The following is a 24,423-nucleotide window of genomic DNA, read 5'->3' on the forward strand; positions in this document are numbered from 1 at the left end:
GATCGTATAACTTAAATCATATATATTTATTTGTTAAATATTATGTTTATTTAAGTTAATGATAGAACAATATATATATATATATATATATGTTTATATTTTAAAAGTTTATGAGATTAATGAACTTAATGGACATATCATTATTTTTAAAATTTATTATAGCTTGATTTTTTTTTAAAATGTGATATGATTTTTTTTGTGAAGAGATTATCTGAAACAGTGATTCCAAACCAAACAAAATTGTGTTTAAATAATTTGGTTCGAATTGATTCCATAATTTTAATGGTATTGGCTCTGATTTCATCCCAAACCGCTACAAACCAGACTATGCTCATCACCCGTACAAAAGATCATATACATGCTCATCTCTACAATAGATCATATACATACTCATCTCTACAATTATTTCCGAAACTTGGGACGCTAATGCAGTACATAAAAGGAATGGATAATTGAAATTCAGAAGAAATTTTTATTGATAAGAACCTGTACGGAATAGTTATGTATCGGTATGTATTTTCTTTATGTCATGTCATTAGGAAAACAAAAAGTAAGATTCAAATTCAAGATTCATTCATGAACTCACAATCAGCAGTCAATAGTTAATGGTTCAAATTTCAAATTTGTAATGAATTCGGACTTCTGTGACTGAAAAATGTTTGATCTATCAATACAAGCAGAATCAACTAGACTTCTGCTAAAAAAGAATCAACTAGACTTGCAAGTTAGTATTGCATAATATCAAAAAAAGATACCCAAAAAAGAATATTTATATCAACAATGCTAGGTAGCTCAAAATTTTGTAACTCAAATAGCTCAAATCACTCAAAACGACGTCGTTTTGAGTATAAATGAGTGTAAAATGACGTCGTTTTGATATATTTGAGCCATTTGAGCCACAAAATAAAACGACGTCGTTTTGACATATTTGAGCCATTTGAGCCATAAAATTTTGAGCTACCAAACATTTTCCTATTTATATATGGAAAATGTCTCGTAGATCAAATTTTGTGGCTCAGAAATAGATCAAATTTGTGGCTCAAAAGTGGCTCAAATGGCCAAAACAACGTCGTTTTGGCCATTTTTATGTTGTTATGTACTCAAAACGACGTCGTTTTGGCCATTTGAGCCACTTTTGAGCCACAAAATTTGAACTACGTAGCATTGTCGTTTATATATTGTATTACAGCCCACAATCATTCTAAAATAAGCAGGTAAAAACATTTACTACTTTAAGGTAGGTGAGGGGTCATGAATCACGTATCACGATTTGCGCAAACATTCGCAAGGTGTGAAGGATCACCACAAACAAAGCACCTTCGACCAGATATTGGATCACCTGTTGCTGACACGAAAGTCGTGTCAACAGCACGTCCACTCCGGCCTCCTCTGCCACGGCCACCCCTTGCTATGGTATTGGATGCTGAGCTGCTGACATTTGCACGCAAAACACTTCTTCCCCTATTACTGTTGTTGAGGCTATCCTCCCATCTGCATTGTGAGGGACCAAATCAAAGTTTTAAATTGTGGAAGCAGACTTCTTCATCCCCATTAAAACAGATACAAATAAAGGAAAGTACTTTTGGCCAATTGGTATCTTTTTTAAAAACTGTTTTCATGACAGTTTTGCTTTGATTAAAAATGGGGGGATGGAAACATGGGAAGAAACATATAGTTCATATCAAGTAATATTTTATGCAAAAACTATGCAAATACAAGTCTAGATTGACCTACGCAAAGAAGTTGCAGCCCTGTGATTGACACGAGTAAAACTTTCTTCCTCTGTTACTTTCAGTATTCGCAGTACACAAAATGCATGGTGTACCACATGTATCACAAGGAATTGAAGATTCTCCTGCATTATCTGAAGGCACTATAAGATCAACCATGTATCGACCCCTCAATAGCGACGATGAAAAAGCTACTCAACACTATTCAACTCCCGCGTAGAGTAGTCAACCAGGGTTAGAAGCTTATGCGATAATTCAGTTCAGAATCTCTCTTAAAGAAGATAAGCTTTTGTGCCTTTGGGGGGGACGTGAGCAAAGCACAACTGGCACAAAGATACCCTAATCAGTCGTGTAACTCATTCTACAAGAAAGCAACGAGCCTCTTCAGGCATCAAAATATTAAAATTTTTGGTGCCAATTTCTGGTCCTGGTAATTTCTGTCTAAGCATGCATAAATATTTGGATGCCTGCTCACACATCTCCCTGGATGTATTTGTCGTGCAAGTCCTAATTTGATCATATAACGTGGAACATTAATTTTCTAGTGATAAGGGACAATCGAATTTACAGAGATCTTACCAGATTGCTGGTTCATTCCCTGAGATCGAGCCCTGGAAGAGCGAGAAGTCTGTGAAGGACAGTCATTTGAAGAATGCCCATATTGCCTGCAGTGTGTGCAAGCAATCTGCCTCGAATTACTACGTTGGACACTGCTGGAGGATGTAGCAGTTCCTTGACCACTTGCTGGAGAAAATATTACATTACTCAGAATTCAGATGGTGGTTGATTGCAAGAAAAGATATTAGAGTTTCTATAGATAGTCTCTCTTATGAGCACGTGAGTGCATAAGACAAGATTCAATTTGTAACATCTTTTGCTGTCTAACATTGTATAAATTTTTCTTGTAAAAATTCTTGGCAAAATATCAAATTAATGGGAAATGGGGGAACTAATTGCGCATCAATCTGAGTGCGAAGTTTTTATTGATTTGCAATTAGTTTCACATTTATCAAATATTCCCCCAAAATTTTTTCAAATCTTTTTTTTAAAAAGTGTTTTACCTGTATTGAAAACATGCAATATTTTTCTTAAGCCAAATTTATAATTTGTCTGAAACAGCATAGTTTCTATCCTGAATTTCTAACAAAATATCCTGCTATCAAGTTGCAATATTCATTCCAAAGAAAACAATGATAACCTTTGGTATACCATTCCGGCAGTCATACCACCATCTATTCATCCTTCACAAACTATATAGCACATGGAAATACTGTAATGTATGATTAGGATGGACTATGCAAACTATGAAGTATAATACAATATTACTTCCAAGTCAGCTAGTGTATATTATAATCAAATGTAGAAAAACATCTATTCCTTGTTTTTATCTCATAAAATTTGGAACTAGAAGGATCAGCATAGGAGTAGCATGTAGGGATGGTGTATTACTTTTAGACAATTGCATAATTTACTGGAACTATTCCTTTCAAGCATTTGTTATCAAAAGCAATATTGACGATAAAGACAGAAAATGAACATACAAACCATGAACTGGTTGTAAAATATAACATGCTTTCTTGCAATTTGTTCTAGTAATAACACTAAATAAGCATCTATTACACACCAGGTGTGATTGAAAGATTGCGGGAACCAGTTCCACAAATTTCTACCAACTGCTTCAGAATCTCATCACAGCCTCCAATGCAACCTGACAAGATATGTAGCAAAATCAGTGTTTATCATAACTACAAACAACAATTGCCAACTTAATTAATTGAAGACTCACCAGCTAAGAAACACAGACATGGACGCGAGATACTGTGATTTCAAAAAAATGGCATAGACACAGCAGGCTCATGGCAATAAATAAAAAAAATTACATATATTTTTATTTCCTATGTAAATTAATATTACGTCGAAAAGCAATCAAAATTAACAAAAGTCAACATTAATTCAATCTTGAAAAAAAAAAAAAAAAGAAGAAGAACTAGACTTAAATAATTAATAAATCATCAATGAAAAAGACAAAAACAATAAGAGTTTAACATAAGACAACGAACTTATCATCCAATGCATCGTCTGTTCATTACAATCTAAGCAAAAAGTGATTATACATTCAACACCCAACATCCATCAAAAGGACTAAAGAAGAGGGGGGAAAAGTTAGTTGGCGTGTCCCATATGTGTCCATGTTAATTCTTAATCACAAAGAGAGAATTAACTGCTCGCAATTTTGAAAATGAAATTGTTGTTCAACTACAACATCCCTGGTGACTGAAATAATTTTTAATAACAAAACTACTCATTTTGAAGAATATTCCCAACCCCAAGGTGAAGAAAGCAGCCACAACCATGAGTACACTGAAATGAAGTGTAAAAATGAAAACATTTATGTGAAGACTAAGTTCAAATAAAATTAAACGCACTATGTAACTGACAACAAGTTGAAGGGAAAATATCAATTAAATACATACAAAAAATTATGAGAAAAGAGTACTGCTTTATCATCATAAAATAAAGCCAATGCAACGATGAAATAAATCAAATCCCTATATGTCTTCGAATCCAGATATACCTAATGGTCAACATTGTAGTTTGGTGGTATCACCAGCCACCGAAACTTAAACTGAATCATGAAAACAGGACCTGTGAAACAATTGTCTACTATCAGAACATCAAGAAATATTAAATGAGTAAGTAAGCGCCTATGAATTATTAGTATTAATTGTCAAATAATTAAATATAACAAATGAAAAAAATGACCATACAAATCAACTAGGTTGCCGCATACAAAACACTAAGCAGAGTCTAGATAACCTGGAGAGCATACGATGCAAACATTAGTCGTAACAGTTGCTTCAGCTATAGATCCAGGAAGCCATACAACATTCCTACACTGCAAAGATGTGGTACAAAATAAATTTAAGTCACCAAAGGAAAAATAAATTCTCCAAAATTAGGCAGCATAAAATTTCTCAACTGGACTCACATTAGATTTCCATGAGAGAGAGAGAGTGTAATTTGAATTTCTCCTTAATCTTGATTATTCACCCTGTCACTTCACGCAGTAATTCAGAAGCATAGAGGGAAAAAATGATGTTTGAATATGGGGGGAAAATCACCAGCTGAAGATGATAATTCAGGTAACGACTGCAAGGGGCATGGTGGTGATAAATTATAGCAAAAGAGTAGCATCGGCTGTTGACTTGGTCTGGCCAAGGAAGGTCAAAACATCTATATAACTCATTCGTCAGCAAAAGTCTAGAAATTCAATCATTTGGAAGTTCGAGGATAACAAGATTGCTCAAGAAGTTGACAATCAAAATAACAAACATTAGCTAGTTCAATCTAGTTACCAGAACCCACTCAAAGTTGCTGAAAGTAAGTGACAGGCCTCTAGAGTTTGTGCAAATGCAGAAGGCTTAAAAAATTTAAGGGAAATTTTATAAGATAGCTCCAACACCAGCTTTATTTTAACTAATCCCAAGCTTCCTAACAATATTATGAAAGCTTTTTCCATTATATTTGCTAACTAACCAGTTAACCTCAGCCTGCCAAGAATGACAAGGCTTTCTGATATTGCACAAGCTTGAAACCTGCAGCCAGACAGACCTGCAAAAGGGGCCGGAGAGGAAGAGATGCTGCAAATTTTCCTCCTCTTGACTGCAAAGTAGACAGGTTGCATTGGCAATGACTCACCATTCAAAGAACTTGTCTTTGGTTCTGGGTTTGTCCTTAAATTCCATCCAGAGAATAAAACTGTGCATAGGAATGCATTCAGCAAACCAGACTAATATGTTTTTTTAGATTTATTTTGTTTGGTTGCACTTCAGATCTTCTCCTTTTGTAATGGAGGAAGGAATACCTTCTTAAACATGTACTTCTCTTATTTTTTTTGGTAATAAATACTCACAAAAAACAAACATTGTTTCCAAAAGAATACAAAAAGAAAAGGAAAAAGAAAGGTGTACAAAATGTTAGGCTGGATTATACAGGCTACAACAAACTAAAATTTAGAAATTAACACACTATTAGAAGTATATGAAGTACCAATCGAGGACAAGATAGAAGAATGATAATCTAAGATAAGGTTGTTTGGACACACTTCCAAGATCATTGAATGGACCAATAGGAGCAATCTGACTCAAATTTAAGGTGTCAAGAGCACAAGAGCAAAGCCAAAAAGGAAGATGATGAAGGAAAATAGATAGAGCCTATGATGCATGGACACGGACACGGGACACAACACGGACATGACACGGACACGGGAAAACGCAAATTTTCAAAAAATTGGGAACACGACACGCTAGGGACGCGTTCAATACATATAATATTATTTATTTATTATATGTAAAATTAAAAAATATAAATATGATTTATTTATTTTAATATCAACTATTATTCACAAATCAAAATTTTTCTATAAATAAAAATAATTTATTTAAGCAAATAATAATATCTAAAAAATAGGAAAAAAAAAAGAAAAGAGGAAAAAAAAAGATTTTTTTGTTCAAATATATATATCTATATTAGTATATAAATATATATTTATATATATTATCAGAAAAAGAAAATAGAAAAAAAAAAATAGAAGACAGAGAGAGAGAGAGAGGGATCAACATCACTCACTATATAAAGCAAAAATAAAAAATAAAAGAGCAAATAAAATCAGACAAAGAGAGAGAGAGGAAGAAGGAGAGAGAGAGAGACAGCGACTGAGAGAGATCGGAGAAAAAGGAGGACAAAGAAGAAGAAGAATGAAGAAGAGCAGCGTACCTCAACGAGTGACGACGAGACGAGCTACGACGACCGAGGACCGACGAGGACCGATGACAAGTGATGAGTGACGAGCGACGATAAGCGACGACAAGCGACGACAAGCAATGATAAGCGACGACAAGCGACGAGCAACCACTAAAAAGTGACCAGGTCCTCTCTTTCTCACCATTTCTCTTCTGTTCACCCTTTCTCTTCTGTTCTAATCGAATTAGGTAGATATTGCTCTATTTTTGTTTTTTACAAATCGACCCCAAAAAAAGTTTTATAAATTATGAAATTACCCCCGAACGTGTCCCCAAAGTGTCCAAACGTGTCCACAACGTGTCCGGATGTAAAAAAATAAAAATAAAATGGGACACTCTTTGCTGCGTGTCAGACACGTGTTCACCGCGTGTCTGACACGTGTCCGTGTCCGACACGTGTCCAACACTGGTACGGAGCCCTCGGAGAGGTGTCCGTGTTTCATAGGATAGAACTGAAACTAAAGGCAAGGTTGTTAAAATCGGGATCCTACGTTAGATCGTTAGAGATGTTTACAAGATCGGATCGTAAGATCCTACCGAAAAAGGCAAATTACGTAATAATTTAATTTAAATAAGCATTTCTTAAAAAGTATATACAAAATAAGCTTACATTCTATTAAAAAGAAGTGAAGATATTGTGAAAAATATAATACTCCATGTAAAATATACATAAAATATTATATAATAGAACACTCGATGGTAAAAGTTTTATATTTCATCAAAAAAGATGGTGAAGAAGAAGAATTCTATAAATACTTTACAATCTACAATAATGAATAAAAAGTAAAGAAAAAATATTTAACAAAGTTGGATATGAAAATAGATTTATAACTCAAAAGAGCGGCTTAACCGAATGATAAGGTTTGTCATCAGCATCCTAGTGGAACGGATTCGAGTCACAAAAATAGTCTCTCCAAAGATTGGGATAAAGTTGCAATCATCTTGCCCTCCTCAAACTCCACTAAAGTTAAGTTTGTTTTTCCAACTAGTTAGTTTTCTTAAATAATCGCAATATTTAAATGTTTGTTTCCTAATTTGTTTTTCTTAATCTATTGGATTCAATACTACTTAATTTTTATTATTTATTTTGATCACATAAATCAGTATTTAGACAACAAACATAAAATTTACAATAAAATATGTTATACAATACAAAACAAGGCTTGCAAATTGGATCGGATTTGGATCGAGATCCCATGATCCTATAAGATCCTAGGGTGACATACACTAACGGTCCCTATAGTTTGAGACTTGTGTCACTTTGGTCCCTGACTTTTCAATTGTGGCACATTTGACCCTGAATTTTGAATCTTGTTCCAAATAAGGACAATTGAAAATACCATTGGATTTTTCAAGGGCAAAATAGTCAATTTGATAAAATATAAACTAATTTGACAAAAATAAATGTCAAAAACATATTTTTGAATTTTTAAAAATTATTTCTATCCACTAAAGATAAAATTATGTAAAATCGATGAATCTTTTATACATTTATTTATTTAGGGGTTATTTGGGATGATCTAAATAAGTGCACTTTTTGACTTTTTATGAAATATAGGTTGGATTGGGTTGGATTTGAAGTGATGTGTTAGAGAGGTGATTTGACTTAAATAAGATGATGTGATTTGATAGGATACTGACTTTTTGACTTTTTAACTTTTTTCAAACATGCCAAACCAAGCCTTGTTTTAACAAGTTAATTTTCATTATGTGTTTGGATACTAATCATGTAAAATTAATTTTTAAAAATTAATCATGTAATTTTTATCAATTTTATCTTTGGTGGGTAGAAATAATTTTTAAAAATTTAAAACTATCTTTTTTATATTTATTTTTGTTAAATTAGTTTATATTTTATCAAATTGACAATTTTGCCCTTAAAATTAAGCAATGATATCTTTAATTGTCCTTATTTGGAACAAGATTCAAAATTTAAGATTAAATATATCACAATTGAAAAGTCAGAGACTAAAGTGACAAGAGCCCCAAACTATAGGGACTGTTAGTATAATTTGTCCAAGATCCTAATACCAAAATCGAAAAATCCTACCTATAAAGCATTTTTTACACGATCCGGATCAATTGTTCCCAAATGGATCGTAAAATAGTGAGATCCATATCAGGATTCTGGTAACCATGACTAAAGGGATAACACAAATTTATGTAGAAATCTTCATAACAAAAATAGAGATATTATTAACAAATTTTGATATGAAATTGTAAGAGATGCAACAGAGATGGCTATTTTACAAAGCAATGCCACAACTTGGGAGAAGCATGTACAATTACCCAATGCATCACTTGGTCATCCAACAAACCAGTGCAATCTTGACAATTGCAATACTCTTATGCAAAGAACCGAACCCTAAACTTAAAATTGCTAGTTTGTTCAAGTCAATTAAATAATACTCCCCCTGTCCCAAATTATTTGTTTGGCAAGGAAAACAAGAACTTAAAAATAATGTATTCTTATATTGAAATGTATTTCACTAATTAAAAGATCTCATTAAGTACTTTTAATTTGTGAAAAAAATTAAAAATTTTAAGACAAATGCATTATTTTTAAGTTCTTTAAGTGTTAGACAAACAATTTGGGATGGAGGTATTATCCTATAAGGTTTAAGGCCTGGTTTGGCATGTGTAAAAAAAGACAGTCAAAAATTTACTCAAAAAGTTAAAAAGTTATCACTATTCACCAAAAAAAAAATATTTAAAAATTAATTTTGTATTTTACATACAAAATTACAAGTCAATCTAACCGATTCAGATTTGTGGCTGCAATTTTTAAGAAAAATTGCACAGTTGAGGTGCAATTTTAACACACTGCTGTTCGGCCCGTGGGGCCATCACGAGTCTCGTTTTGATAATCTGAACCGTTCATTGTGTAGAACTCGTCGAGTACTATATGTCTATTAAAAAATCACATTGATCGGATATCGCTAACTACATGATCGAATCAGTTTTGTATAAAAAAAATAGATGGTGTTATAGTTAACGGTTGAAAAAAAAACTAATCTAATCAAATAGCTATCGATATCCGAAAAAAAAACTAATCTACTTGACGAGTTCTACAAATTGAACGGTTCAGATTATCAAAACAGGACCTGTGATGGCCCCCACGGGTCGAACAGCACCGTCCAGTGCAATGCCCGAAAAGTAGGCAATCATTTCTTAGTATCAATTCAGCTGCGCAGATAGTACGACCGTACAACTCACACTCCTAATCTTCTCCTACACTAATTTATACAATTTTTTAATATACATTTTTCCATGAAAAGTCAAAAAGTTAACTCAAACAACCATATTTTTTCCCTCAACCTTTTAGTCCAAAAAGTCAAAAAATGCACTTATTTAGGACATCCCAAACAATCCCTAAAGAGAGGGCCTTCTAAAATTTGTTATGCAAATATTGATTATCATTGTCACATGTTCTCGTTGACACTATTCCAAGTAAAGCTCCATTGCTTCTATTTTATTGTTAACCACTAGAATTTTTGGAGACATCCAACTCAAAATCAATTGGCTATAAGTTGAGGGGCCTTCAGATTATACAAAGCAAGCTTGGATGACTCAGAGAAGCGATGCAGGACACGTATCTAACACTTTCCCGCACATACAACCCGTTCGCATGTGGAGGTGACAAACAAATGCAAGGAAACAGACCCTAGGTCGGAGATTTAGCCCGAGAGACCACCGAAGACTAACTCTGATACCATGTTAGAATTTTGAAGGCATCCAACTCAAAACCAATTGGCTATAGGTGGAGGGGCCTTTAAACTATATAAACCAATAGCAACCCAAGCTTGCTTCATATAGTTTAGAGGCCTCATCACTTAATGCCAACTAATTTTGGATTAGATGCATCAAAGAATTCTAACATGGTATCAAAGCTAGGTTTTCAATGGCCTCACAACCCAAGTATCTGTCCTGGGTCTATTTCTCTCATCTCTTTATCACCTCCACATACACCCGAGTCACATGTGTGGGGGAGTGTTAGAGACTTGTCCCACATTGCCTCTCTAAGCCAACAAAGCTTACTTCATATAGTCTAGAGACCTCTTCACTTAATGCTAGTTGGTTTTGGGTTGAATGCCTCCAATAATTATAACATTAGCTTTAATATTTTCTTAGTCATTCTCTAAATTACTTCTATTTTATAGTTTTTCGTTTTTTTTTTTTTATTCTTGTGCTTGAGCATATGGTGCAAGTATCTCAAACACCATGCTCTAAGAGTCTTAGAGCATGAATTGATCTAATAGTCTTATAGCATGAATTGATCATCTTCAAGCCTTCATCCCATCATTTCTTCATCTATGGTGAAGTCCTTTGATGGATTGCCAAGGCATTTGTGAAGACCTTTAGTGGATTCTAGAGGTGGTGGTCATCTCGTAAATTTGGCACTTTGGAGATTGATCCCGAGAGAGCAATGAACGTGGTTTCAGCAAGAGTAACTTAAGTCCATAGAGCGTGGGTTCACCGAGGATTGTAAGAAACTCTCGTAATTGTTCATTTGATTAGTGGATTGACTTTCTGGCCTTAGGCCCATTGGTTTTCATCTCAATTGGAGGCTCTCCAATTGAGGTTTTCCATATTAAAATCATCACTCTCTTAATTGTTTAGATTGTGATCTAGCTATGGCTTGTTCATTTGATTGGTTGAATTGATCAAGTAGTTGATGACTTGACTAGTAGATCCATAATTGTGAATCAACCTCGTTAAGGAATTTCAGGCTTTCCCAAGAAGTCTCTTGACTTTCTATGAAAAAGGGTTGATCTGTAGGGGAAGGGCACATTTTGCTGAAGAGAATTCATACTTGAGAGGGTTTTGAGGATTTGGAGGACAAGATTTGAGGATTCAAACCCCGTGGCGCCTACCAATCACTTCATCACTGCTGCATCTGCAAAGAGGCTAGCATCTAAGCTGTTATTTTCCTTGTTGTCTAGAACTAGAAGACTACCATATTCCGGTATTGTCCCTTGGATTTCAAGAACAAACATCATTTGGTGCTTAATATTGGTTCTAGTTGAAATGTTATGCTAGAAAATTATGTTTCTTGGTTCTAGTGTCCTTAGGGGTTGTTTGGCGTGTCCTAAATAAGTGCACTTTTTGAACTAAAAAGTTGAGGAAAAAAAGATTGTTATTTGGGTTAACTTTTTGACTTTTTATGAAAAAATGTGTATTAAAAACTTATATAAATTAGTGTGTAGGAGAAGATTAAGAGTGTGAGTTGTACGGCCGTACCATCTGCACAGCTAAATTGATGCTAAGAAATGATTGGCTACTTTTCGGGCATTACACTGGACGGTGTTGTTCGGCCCATGGGGGCCATCACGGGTCCCGTTTTGATAATCTGAACCATTCAATGTGTAGAACTCGTCGAGTACTATATGCCTGTAAAAAATCACGTTGATCGGATATCGATAGCTATCTGATCAGATTAGTTTTTTTTCAACCGTTAAGTATAACACCATCCATTTTTTTATACAAAACTGATTTGATCATGTAGTTAGCGATATCCAATCAATGTGATTTTTTACAGACATATAGTACTCGACGAGTTCTACACATTGAATGATTTAGATTATCAAAACGGGACCCGTAATGGACCCCCACGGGCCGAACAGCAGTGTGTTAAAACTACACCCCAACTACGTAATTTTTCTAAAAAAACGCAGCCACAGACTCTGAACCTGTCAAACTGAGTTGTAATTTTGTGGGTAATTTTTTTTTTTTTTTTTTTTTTAATGAATAGTGATAACTTTTTAACTTTTTGACTAACTTTTTAGCTTTTTAACTTTTTCTAGGTATCCCAAACCGGCCCTTAATATCAGATTGTAGAAGCTGTTTGTGCTCAGTTTTTGCTATTTCTGATTTCAAGTGTCCAGGACTTCGTTGGCTGCATCCATTGCCTATTTGTTGCATCCATTTGCGTCAACTTGGTAGAAGGGCCCAATCTATTTGCATCAAACATTCTGCTTGATTTACATGATGCTACATCATATCCCTAAAAATAGTAGAGCCTTTTTTTATTGGCTAAAATAGTAGACCTTATACACCAATATTCAAAACAGCCTTGAATCCTAAAACCACCAAGTTTCATATTTATGTTTACTCCTTTGCACGCAAGCTCTTTTTTCTGACAATTCCCTACATTATTAGACCAGCATGTTTTTTTCATCTCTTTACCCAGAAAAATGAAGTATTTTTCATCCACAGTACATCATATTAATTTGGATACAGCAAAATCGAAAACATTCAGCTTACGTGAGTGGATTAGACTTTTTGCTATTCATAGTCGTGGATGGTACAAAGCCGTATGAAGTGATTGATAGGATATAGAGAACATAAATAAAGTACTACATAATCTACACAAGAAATGAAGCAATTCTATTTCACATTTCCAGATTTGCATAATGAAAATACAGTAATGTATTGCTTCATGCATGCAATTAGTAAATACAAAGTATTCAAAAGATCATCAGATGGACAACCCAACTTCAAGTCAACAATAACAACATTTTGCACAGATCAAGTTTATTTTAAGAAAAGAATAATTCATCTCATTCTCAAAGGTTCAGTGCAACATTGAATAGCTTGTCTAATATGTTAAACAGAATTCCAAATGTAGGATTTTTAATAAGTTAACAATATTAATGGCAAAAACACCTACTTGTGGATAACCCAAGCACCCAACCATGAAATTTCCATCCTGCATAGAGGGAGCAGATTGCTTAATATTTTTTTTTTTTATCAGCAAAAGAAATCTTTATTGATGAATTAGAAACCCGTACAATACAAGAGTTAAACATCAATAAAGGAGGGTGCAAAAAACATCATAGAAAGAAAAATGCCACAAGATCTAAGTTCAAAGAAAGAAAATTTCAATTTATGAAACCACAATCATATTCAAAAAAAAAAAAAGCAACCAAACAAAACAAAACAAAAAGACAAATTTCTTATTATATGACCGCGGGGGGGGGGGGGGGGGGGGGGGGTGTTCGGAGGGGAGAAAGAATGAGGTAGTAGCTCGAATTTGAATAGTAAGTTGCCTGGTGATATATGAATTAGAACCTAGCAGACCAATGCCCCACAAGCCCATGGTTTGTCTTTTTCCGATAGTTTACAGGAAAGGCAGAAATAAATATCAAAGTTCATCCATAAAATGCTTTGTTGATAAACAGACTAAAAGAAATAAGAGACTTTGTACCCTAAGAAAGACGAACCAAAATGTTCAATTAGCAGCACACTTCGCATGGTACTTCAAGATATTGATCCATCTAAAATAATAAAACGAACAGTTGATTATTCCAGAAATTGACCAGAAGCATATCAGATGTATTTCAGAAAAGAAACTGCATAGCAGTGTTATCTGTTAACAATATCTATTTATGCTACATAAATATACGTCATTTCAACTTCAATACATCTTCGCAAAACTTTTAGCAGAAATAGAACTACCCACTGCAAAACAAAGATAGTGACAAACATTTTAATTGTTTATTTACATCAACAAAAATCTAACATACAAATAGTTACCGGTTTCCGCTTAAGCACCATATCTGATTCCTGGCAAACACCACATCGCCGAACAGCATCTCCAACTGCATGCTGCTCATCTGCACCTGATCTACTATTGCTACAAACATAGCAGAAGAATTTAAATAAACTATATACTATTACGGCTGCAAATGAGCCAAGGCATGCCAAGCGGAGCTTTTTTGTGATTATGTTCAGCTCGCCTAAGTTGAAAGGGTGTTTGTGCTCGGCTCAACATTTTTCAATGAGCTCGAGCTTGGCTCGTTACAAAACACACAACAGCAGCTATGAAGGACAAAGAAGAAGAACAAGCCTTCATAACAAACCTTAAGCAAACATAAATTCTTTTAGTTAAGTAAAGACCAATCCAAACATAAATAGATAGATCATAGTAGAAAATATCAAAAAACTAAGGCCTTGTTTGGTTTGTATTTGAGAAACATGTTTTGAGATAAAAAGTACGAAAATTTGTTTGGTTTGATTTTTTTTCAAAAGATGTTTTGAAAAATTATTTTGAGAGAAAGTTTTAGAAAAAGTGATTGATTTGATGTGTATAAGAGAGAGATTTGTTTGGAAAATTTGTAAACCAAACAAGTTTTGGAAAAAAAATTTGGAAAAATTTGTTTGGTTTGATTACTTTTGAAAACTTATTTGTAGAGAATTTTTCCCAAAATTTTTTGAGAAACACAAACCAAACAAGGCCTAAATCTCTCTCCAAATACAAAAGGAAGGATCCTTTCGAGATTAAAAAAACTTCGAGATTTAGTGAACTTGTGCAGATTGATTTACACATATAAAAGAAAAAAGTAAAGATGAATACCAAGGAAAAGGAGAAAGAGAGATGAAGTAACTCCGCTGTGAATTGAATGAAAAAGGAGACAGTGGAATAGATAGCCAAAGAATACATAATCATCCTTCTTTCGTCTCTGCTCTCTCACTCTCTTAGTAGTGTTGACTACAAAGAGAATGCATCTCTTTTTGTTGCCTAAGACAGGTCGTAGGAAATTAGACATTTGGGGGTCAAAGATAATGATTAAACATAATTATTTTTAAGTTCAAATTCAAAGGCACCATAGATATATATCAACTCCAAGGGTATGAGTTATAACATGAAGCATATATATTATCCGTATGTTGAGACACGAACTTCCAAAAAATATCTTACGTACATTGAGAAACTAAACAATGGCATGTTTGGAAGACCCTTTGTTGTTAGTTAGCAAGCCAAGTCTAACCGAGCTGAGCTCAATCTTGCTCAAGCTCGGATCATATAACAAACGAACCTAAATGTTGAAATTGATGTATTTATTGATTGATTGTTGTTGATGTTATATTATGTATTACAAATCAGAGTGGCATTATATAGGATTATATAGGAGAGGGTTTGGGTAGTAGGTGAGGAGTAGTGGAGTGTAGTAGGTGAGTGTGAGTAGTGGAGTGTAGTAGGTGAGTGTGAATGGTAAATTCTAACAGCCTCCCGCAAACTCAAGGAGGATAGAAACTAACCAACTTGAGTTTGAAAAGAGGAACAAAACAAGAAAATACATAAAAATAAAAATAAAGATAGGAGACACTGTATGGTCGTGTCAGACCGTTGGTGAAGACACTGAAAGGTGGTGCCATAACGTGGTAGAGGACACTGGATGGTGGTGTCTGACCGATGTAGAAGACAGTTTATGGGGTCATGGCGGACCGTTGTAGAAGACAGTTTATGGGGTCATGTCGGACCGTTGTAGAAGACAGTTTATGGGGTCATGTCGGACCGTTGTAGAAGACAGTTTATGGGGTCATGTCGGACCGTTAGAGAAACTAACCGGAATCAATGTCGGGACAGTTTACAGAGTCTTGTCGGACCATTGTAGAAACTAACCGGAATCTATGTCGGGACAGTTTACAGAGTCTTGTCGGACCCATAAAGGAGCTAACCGGAATCAATGTCGGGACAGTTTACAGAGTCTTGTCGGACCCATAAAGGAGCTAACCGGAATCAATGTCGGGACAGTTTACAGAGTCTTGTCGGACCCATAAAAAATCGCATCCTCAAAAGGTGCGCTCAATTTTTCAAAAGGCGTGCCATCAAAAGGCGTGCCCAATCCATAAAAAGGCGTGCCATCAAAAGGCGTGCCCAATTCATCAAAAGGTGTGCCGGACATGATGGCGAGGCACGTGGGCGCCTTGGCTTGCGTGCCCGTTTGTCGGCTTGTGGCAAGAGGCGCGCGATGCGCGTGGCTGCCTCGGCTATTTAACCAAGTAGGAGCCTGAGGCCGAGGCAGAGGCAAAAAAACCTGCGAAAACCTCTGAAAAGTTCTGCCGTGTCTGAGAGAGATTTCTGAGAGAGATTCTGTAACACTCTGTTGTCTGAGAGAATGGCTTCATCGTCTTCCCGCGGGCTGCTCACCCTCTTTCCCGACCTCAACGAGTCAACGAGAGAGAGAACTGGTGCGGTGGCACTGGAAACTCAACCAAGCGCCCCGGAGTTTACTCCGTTGAACTTTCCGATGCGGTCTGTGGAGCAAAGAATGGCAGTGCTGTCAGATGTGGAGGCCAATCAGTATACTCTGAAGGCATGTGTGGAAAGCATGACGGCGGTCACAAATTTGTCGAACCGGCTGCAGAGTAGGGCAAATGAGGTGCAGCATGTAAACTCCCAGCTGGCTCTGCTCCAACGCATGTATAAGGATGCGCGAGCAGAAATAAGCGTGCTAAGGGCAGAAAACAAGGAGCTGAAGCGGAAGGCCACCGTGATGTTCCGATTTGGAGGACCGCCATATGCGGCAGTGGAGGAGCAGGGAGTAAATGTGCTCGGTGGCGTGGGAAATCCGGAGGCAACATCGTCAAGGGCCGGCCAAGACGGAGGCAAGAAGAAGAGACCGGCGGCAGAGTAGGTCGGTGGGTGGCCGTCTGCAGAAAAGAAAACAAGGCTGCTGTTGTTGTGATTTTTTTTTTTTTTTTTTTTTTTTTGGTGTAAAATGTGGATCAGGGTTGATCCTGATATGAATAAAATGAGTGTATTGTGCAAATCTGTATTTTTTGTTTTTTTTTTTTTTTTGTTTGTTTTTTTTTTTTTTTTTTTTTTTTTTTTTTAAATAAAAAAAGAAAGATAAAAAAAAAAAATAAAGAAAGTGGAGCAGACAACTGGCCCATTACTTTAGTGAAAACCAAAAAAGCAGACGAGCACGCGGTGGTGGTGTGATATAATTTTAATATGTCAGTGAGTGGGAGGCATGATGGGTTAGTATAAAAAAAAAAAAATGGATATAAAAATAAAAGAAAGGTGAAGAGTGATGATGTAAAGTAAAAAAAAACAGAAAATAAACTAAAAAGGAAAATTGGGTAGGTGTGCTTGGAATCTGCTGGGGGTAAAGGTTCGTGCGTGTGATGAGTGGGTTGTGGGAAAAAAATAAAGAAAAGAAAAGAAAGTAAAGTGAGAGACAGAGAGTGAATAAGAAAATAAAAGAAAACAGCAGTAAACACTCAAAAAAAAATAAAAAAATAAAAAAAAAGGAAAAGAGGGCAAGGGCAACTGCCCTGTCGTGGGCTGCCGTTGTAATAATCCACAGACGTGTAGGGGTTCGAGCTATTCCGAGTTTTTCAAGCACGCGTGTCCTGCTACTGTCACGTATGCGCATGATAGCCCGTCTATGATGCATGAGTGCTCTGCGCCGCGTGAGCTCAAGGTTATTTTAAGATCTGGGTACCAAATCCCCAACACCCTTTTCAAAACCGATCAGCACTGGTAAACAAAGAGATTGGATCAGATTCAGGATCAACAAAAGGTGGTGGTGCTGTTGTCAAGGGCTTCGAGGGAACGACCCGGTACGAGCTTCTTGGTGGTGGTGCCAACTCTGTCAACCATGGTTACACTAAAGGCGACGAGGAAGAGTCCGGCGAGAATGCCGGCGGGCCTCATTGCCGGAAGTTTTGAATTTTCCGGGGAAGAAGGAAGGGTTTATTATCGTGATTGGAAAGAGTGGAACAAACTTGGTGGGTGTGTAGAAACAGCCTACGAAACCACTGAGAAAGTCCACAGCATCGGCATCAACGATGATGACTGCGTTGAATGGGCCTGGGTTCTTGAGGAGCATAGCGTTTATGGTGACGGGCTGTGACGGTGACCCACTGAGCGACCGTCAGATGGAGTTTGCGAAGATGTTAGAAAAGAAGGGAGTGGAAGTAAGCTAGGGATTGAGCCATACTCTGTGGAGGTGTTGAAAAATTCCAGCGGGCAGCGAAGGCATGGTTGCCGGACGGCTGCCCGCCGGAAAGAAATGAATATAGGCCTAAATCTTATTGCTCTGATACCATGTTGAAATTGATGTATTTATTGATTGATTGTTGTTGATGTTATATTATGTATTACAAATCAGAGTGGCATTATATAGGATTATATAGGAGAGGGTTTGGGTAGTAGGTGAGGAGTAGTGGAGTGTAGTAGGTGAGTGTGAGTAGTGGAGTGTAGTAGGTGAGTGTGAATGGTAAATTCTAACACTAAAATTCAAGTTCAAGCTTGGTTCATCTATTTAGTGAACGAGCTTGAGTAATCCTCATAGCGAGCCAAGCACAAGTTGTTCATGAACAGCTCAGCTCATTTGTAGGTCAATATATTATTAAGGCCACTTGGGAAAGGTAAAGAACCACCTCTCAAAAAAAATTCCCATGGCTTCAAACAATTTTACTTTATTCAACCTTGCCTGCAAAAAACATCCAGTATAATCATCCGAAGGCATAATTATACATAATATGGAACGCATGGAAAAATTTAGAGAGTCATACATATTAGGAAAGAGAATTACAAAGAGATGATATTTGTTACAAAGCATATACCAAAACAAATATGTATCTGATTAACCATTGTGATTGTTACATGCAAAGTTTTCATTGGTCATAAAGAGATTTTATACTGTTGGAAAGATTTGGTTGTATGACCAATGCATGTCATGGTACACACACCATTGTAATTATTCAAGCACAAGATAATAGCAATCAACACAGTAAATCTATAGCACAATTACATTTCATACACTAACTAAGAATATAATGAGGCCAAGAATCAAAACTCACTTCAGGGGCTCACAATGTCATCTTATTATGAGTTTTTTTTTTTTTTTTTTAATAAATAAAGAACTTGCAAACAATATTGAGGCCATATTTGCATGGAAGAAATCAAGGCTACAGCATGATTTTGTTGAAATATATCAGGCATGGGTCTTCTCAAGAGGTCATGCATTAACTTACATCTAAGAAGCAAGCTTTCATCTGCTCCAAGCATGTTGACAAAACCTCAGCTTTTCTCTTTGTCCCTATGCTAACTGCTTTCATGTCATTCTCCATCATAGCTCGAAGATATGGTTTCCAAAGTTCATAACTGACAAGAAGAAAACAAAATAATTTATAATTCCTCATATTACCAGTAACAGTAGTATATGAATATAACCTACATTATGTACAGATTTGTTGCACTTGTTCTTCAATTAAAATAATACATGCTTGTGCTCTCCTTGCATGCCAATTATTTAGGCATTGTTGTGTGACATGAGGATTCACCATATCATTATAGCATGATCAATTCATTCACCACTTCTCAAAATGTTTAACTCACTGAATAATTCTTTTTCAGGACACAACAAATGTATAGGTAGTACACAATTTTTTTGTGACAGATTCATCAACAGAACCATTTCACATCAGGCAGAAACACCACAACCACTACTATGTGAAGGTATACAGCCTTTATGCCAAATCAGATGCATTCCGCCATGATATCCATATCCTTACAAGGATGTTGTAATGGCTATTAATATACAATTAAGACACTTCTCAATTTATGGTTGTACCAACTAAAAAATAATGGCTTCTATTTTCAATTAATTTCATCACGCAGCCATTATTTAATTACTTTGATTTATTTAAAAATTAAATAATAATTTCACTTCCATCCTTAAAATATTTTTAAAAAACCAATGGAATTTTAGAGGCAAAAACTGCCGAGCTTCAAACAGCATAATGAATGATGGTTGATAGTTGAGCAAGCAGTGCCATTATAACAGCTAATTATATTATTAATAATATGAAAATTTTGGAATAAATTCCTCAGGAGCAAATTGCAGTTTAAAAAATAATAATATACCAAACTATTTTTTAATGGGGCGTTTGGGAATTGGCTTTTTCAGTGAGTTTTGACTTTTTACAGAGCAGGAAAAAAGTAGAGAGAATGATTTGAACTTGTAGTGGCTTTTTGGAAAAAAACTCAAAAAACTCTACTTCCCAAACAAGGCCTAAGTATTGAAATAAAAATCTTAACCAGTTCATGCCACAAGTGTCCACAGATTTACATAATATTTGTGATCACCTTTTTTAATATAATATCCACAAAAAGCAAATTGCTAATTGCATTTGCACTTTCCTGAAGCAAAGAACTAACATGCCATCTAAAATCATTAGTCAGGTAAGTTTAATATCTCTATACACCCATAGAAGGGTGATATTGTGCAGAAAACAAAAAACACTACTAAAAGAAATTAAGCTTAAATAATTACCCCATGTCATCATATCCCATAACTAGTGCCTCACCCTGAAACCAAATCAGATTCATAATCAGTTAAAAAAAGAAACAATATTTTGTAGGAAGCAGCACAAAGTTTAATTGCACCAAATTATCAATGCTAAAGCTCACCCACACACATCTATAACAATGGAAGAGGGTAGCATATAAGGTACTCAAAGGACAATAATGATAAATCTGAACAAAAACTACATCCAATCATTGCCCACAAGAAATCAATGGCTTGTATGACAAACTAAAAATACTTCCATTTTGTTTGGTGTCTTGACATTTTTAACATGGTGAACTGATGTAGACGGTTTGTATAGATACAACTCACTAAGAAACGATGATCACTGAAGTCCAAAGAGAGTCTCATGCACCCTTAGTTTACCCATTCATCTTTATGATGAGAATAACCCAAGTCAAGTAGCCACTTGAGAGCAACAATGGGTTGTGGTGAGACACTAATAAGAACAAAAGAACTAAGAATAGTTTGGTCCATGCTCGATGGTATATGACACGGTCTTGGGTAGAACTCAACTGCAAAAGCTAGCTTGTGAAGTAAGGGTGTTCTCACGTTTATACACTGCACACCCTCTTTGTACCCAGGCAACGTGGGACTTTTTCGCACATCTACATCTTGATTTCTTGATAAATTCAATTCAACATGTCATATTCATGTCCCATGTCCATATTTGTGCCTTTTGGACAAGAGAGAGAGAGAGAGACAGAGACAGAGACAGAGAGGAGGAGGGAGCAAGTGGGGTACATGCTCTGATGCAAATAAAGCCACAGTTTTCATTTGCACAAAAGCACAGATCCACTTACACCTCCATGTTTTTAAATTACTTTCGCATCTTCCCACTGATTTGCAATTCCCCAACAAAAAAGAAGCATGTAATTATGGGGGAAGGGATGGGGGGTTTGAAACTACAATTAGCAGGATGAAGAAATATAATGCACAAAGAATGGTTAATAATATTTCATATATAGTTGAACTTGTATGAACATACAAGATTGGTTGGTGAGAAACGAGTGTTGAAGTCTTTGGTGGCATAAAATCGATCAAGCAGCTTTTTTATGTGATCATGCATTGTGGCATCTGCGCCAATGCCCACCTAAAAAAATAAGGGGGGGAAAAAAGTATTTGTTAAACCATAATAACCAACATATGAAAACTCATGACTAGTGAATTTAAACTACAAAACAAAGCACAGAATCAAAAGCAAATCAATTTAAGTTTAAATATCCTATAAGATTTCCTCACCTTGTCCATACAATTTAGTAAATCAGTTTCACTTAAAAGTGATGGTGGCCTCGTAACTCCTGAATCAAGAGTCAATGTTGTTGGAATAAACTGCAATATTACCAGAAACAGAAAATAGGAAATTAACATTTATTCCTCAATCTCTCTCTATATCATCATGGAGATGCATTAATGAACCAACCCAAACTAGTGCAATTCAAACAAAAGAGCATAAATTTGCTTCCTTATCTCAATTTCATCTTTTCTTTTTTCATCTCTTTTTCTATCTTAAATGAATTCTTCTAAATAAGAGAAGCATTTGTGCCAAACAATTGACATTTGGATAAAGGTATGGAAAATGTGTTCGACATGTATTTGGATATTCACCCAACAAGCTTGTTGAACAATTCGAGTTTTCCACATAGCTACGCATAAATCTCCCATATTATGCATGAAATGTTTTAGGTCACCTTGTAAACCCCATTTTATCCTGTAAAATTAAAGAATAATAATGAGAAATATAAAAGATTTTTGTATCCTTGAGTCTTTGGACATAGTAATTAAATGAATCTGACATAAAACATACTCGTACCCAATGCTCATACCTGAGTCCACGTAACACAGCAAGCAGTTAACACATTCTAATGTATTTTTCAAAAGGCTTCCTCAAACTGATGCTTATAATATCCGACATTGTTAAGGAGTCAACCAAATCTTTCAATTTCTAGCAATAAACCTGATGCAGTAGGATTTTATAATGAATAAGGGTTTGTTGTTGTATTACTTCAGCTCCAGCTCTTACACAGCTGTTCTACAACTGTCCTAGTGGTGGTTGTGTTAGTGGATGGCCAGAAGCTATAGATAAGGGGCTAATTGTCACTAGCACTCAGTTTTGATCATTTTGAGATTGCAATTTCAAAGCCCTAGCTCTTGTACCCTAGATTTGGGGATTATCTCTATCTAATACATTCAGTTTCTAGATTTGGTTGCATCAAAACCACTAAACTTTTTCCCCAAACAAAGTACTTTCACAATGATCAGAGTTCACTTTTCTTGAGCACATCACATCTCTTCTATTTTTACTTTATTTATAACTTGATCACAAAGCATCAAATGACAGCACTGGTGGTGAGGAATGTGGCAATGTTGATTGCAATGTAATGGTGATGACCACGGTGGCAGTGGTTGTGATCGGATAGTAAAATGGACAGTTGTGGCATGGTTGTAGTTGCAGAATAATGCTGTCAGAAACTATTGGCAGTAGAGGGTAGTGATTTTACAAAGCAGAAGTGACAGGCTGGCAATTACAGTGAAGTGGCAGTGTTCATGTTGGTAATACTGACATGATGGTTTTTCATTAAATATTAAAAGCTTATAGAACAAATTAGATGGAATTCTACTTAAATTAGATCTTAGTTGCACGAAGCGGGAGCGGGAGCGGGGAAGCGTGGCCATCTAAAGGAGTCGTAATTTGGGAGCGTTTATATATTTTTTTTATTGAAATATTTTTAATTTATCTATATAAACATTTTTTTTAAAAAAATTAATTAACATATATATGCTAGAAATTTTTTATTTTTATGTAATATTTAATTAATTAAATACAACATAAAAAATATTTTTTAAAAATGAATAACAAATAAAAGTAGTGGAGTGAGATTTTTTAGAACTCTTGTCATTATTTTTGAATAAAATTTATTATATTTTATTTAATAAACAACATTTATGTTTTATTTAAATATACTTTTATTTTTTTATCTTATATATTATTTTTATTGATAATACTTTTAATTTATATATAATTTTTAAATAATATATATAAAAATATTGTGAGATATAATTTTTTTCCTCCAATTAATATTTGAAATATATTATAACTATCATAAACTGTTATAAATTATATTTTATTTTGTGTTTTTACTTAGAATTAAAATCTATTTATTTTGTGGATATAAAAATTAATATTAACTTAATATATATATATAACCCATTACATTTATTTATATTTATAAAGGTAAAATAAATAAATAGAAAATATATTAGAATAATTATAAATACATTTAATATTTATATAAAATATAAAATAAAATAAAATAAACAAAAACAAGAGAGAAGAGAGAAGAGAGGCTCAGACAGAGGCGAGACAGAGAGTGAAGAGGAGGAGGCGATCGATCGATCGATCGAGAGGAGGACGAGACGAGATCGAGGGAGAGAGGAGACGAGATCGATCGATCTAGAGAAGACGAGTCATGAGATCGAGATCGAGAGAAGAGGGAGGGACAGACCGATCGAGAGGAAGAGAAGACGACAGATCCGCGATCAGATTCGCGTTTCTCTATCATCAAACTCATGATTCTTCTGCGAATCTGAGTCAGAAGCGCAGAATCGCGCTTTTGAGGAAGAATCGTGAGCAAGTTGAACGATTCCTGCTACTAAGAATTAGATTTGATTAGTTCATTTTTATTTTTTTCCTTCAATGTTATGACTTGTGAAAAAGGAATATTACTGGAATAGAGCATTCAGCTTAGCTAATGTTCTTTATAGAATAATAAAGAAGACGAGAGA

At 35.2% G+C, this 24,423-nt stretch overlaps 1 protein-coding gene across 1 annotated transcript in view; it reads right to left on the bottom strand.

Moving 5' to 3' along the window:
• Positions 1 to 1,083: 1,083 nt before the first annotated feature.
• LOC114313427 (DNA topoisomerase 3-alpha) overlaps positions 1,084 to 24,423 on the bottom strand; it is a 61,889-nt gene continuing 38,549 nt past the window's right edge. Inside the window, 13 exon segments of the mRNA XM_082885674.1 lie at positions 1,084 to 1,491; positions 1,735 to 1,855; positions 2,310 to 2,474; positions 3,355 to 3,450; positions 4,311 to 4,376; positions 4,548 to 4,626; positions 13,203 to 13,241; positions 14,069 to 14,168; positions 18,707 to 18,759; positions 19,304 to 19,433; positions 20,605 to 20,639; positions 21,626 to 21,730; positions 21,880 to 21,969. Coding sequence (XP_082741800.1) covers positions 1,257 to 1,491; positions 1,735 to 1,855; positions 2,310 to 2,474; positions 3,355 to 3,450; positions 4,311 to 4,376; positions 4,548 to 4,626; positions 13,203 to 13,241; positions 14,069 to 14,168; positions 18,707 to 18,759; positions 19,304 to 19,433; positions 20,605 to 20,639; positions 21,626 to 21,730; positions 21,880 to 21,969 — 1,314 coding nt within the window. The 3' untranslated portion in view covers positions 1,084 to 1,256.

Source organism: Camellia sinensis, chromosome 1 (assembly GCF_055761805.1).
Source record: "Camellia sinensis isolate YWXY chromosome 1, ASM5576180v1, whole genome shotgun sequence".
Classification (NCBI taxonomy): domain Eukaryota; kingdom Viridiplantae; phylum Streptophyta; class Magnoliopsida; order Ericales; family Theaceae; genus Camellia; species Camellia sinensis.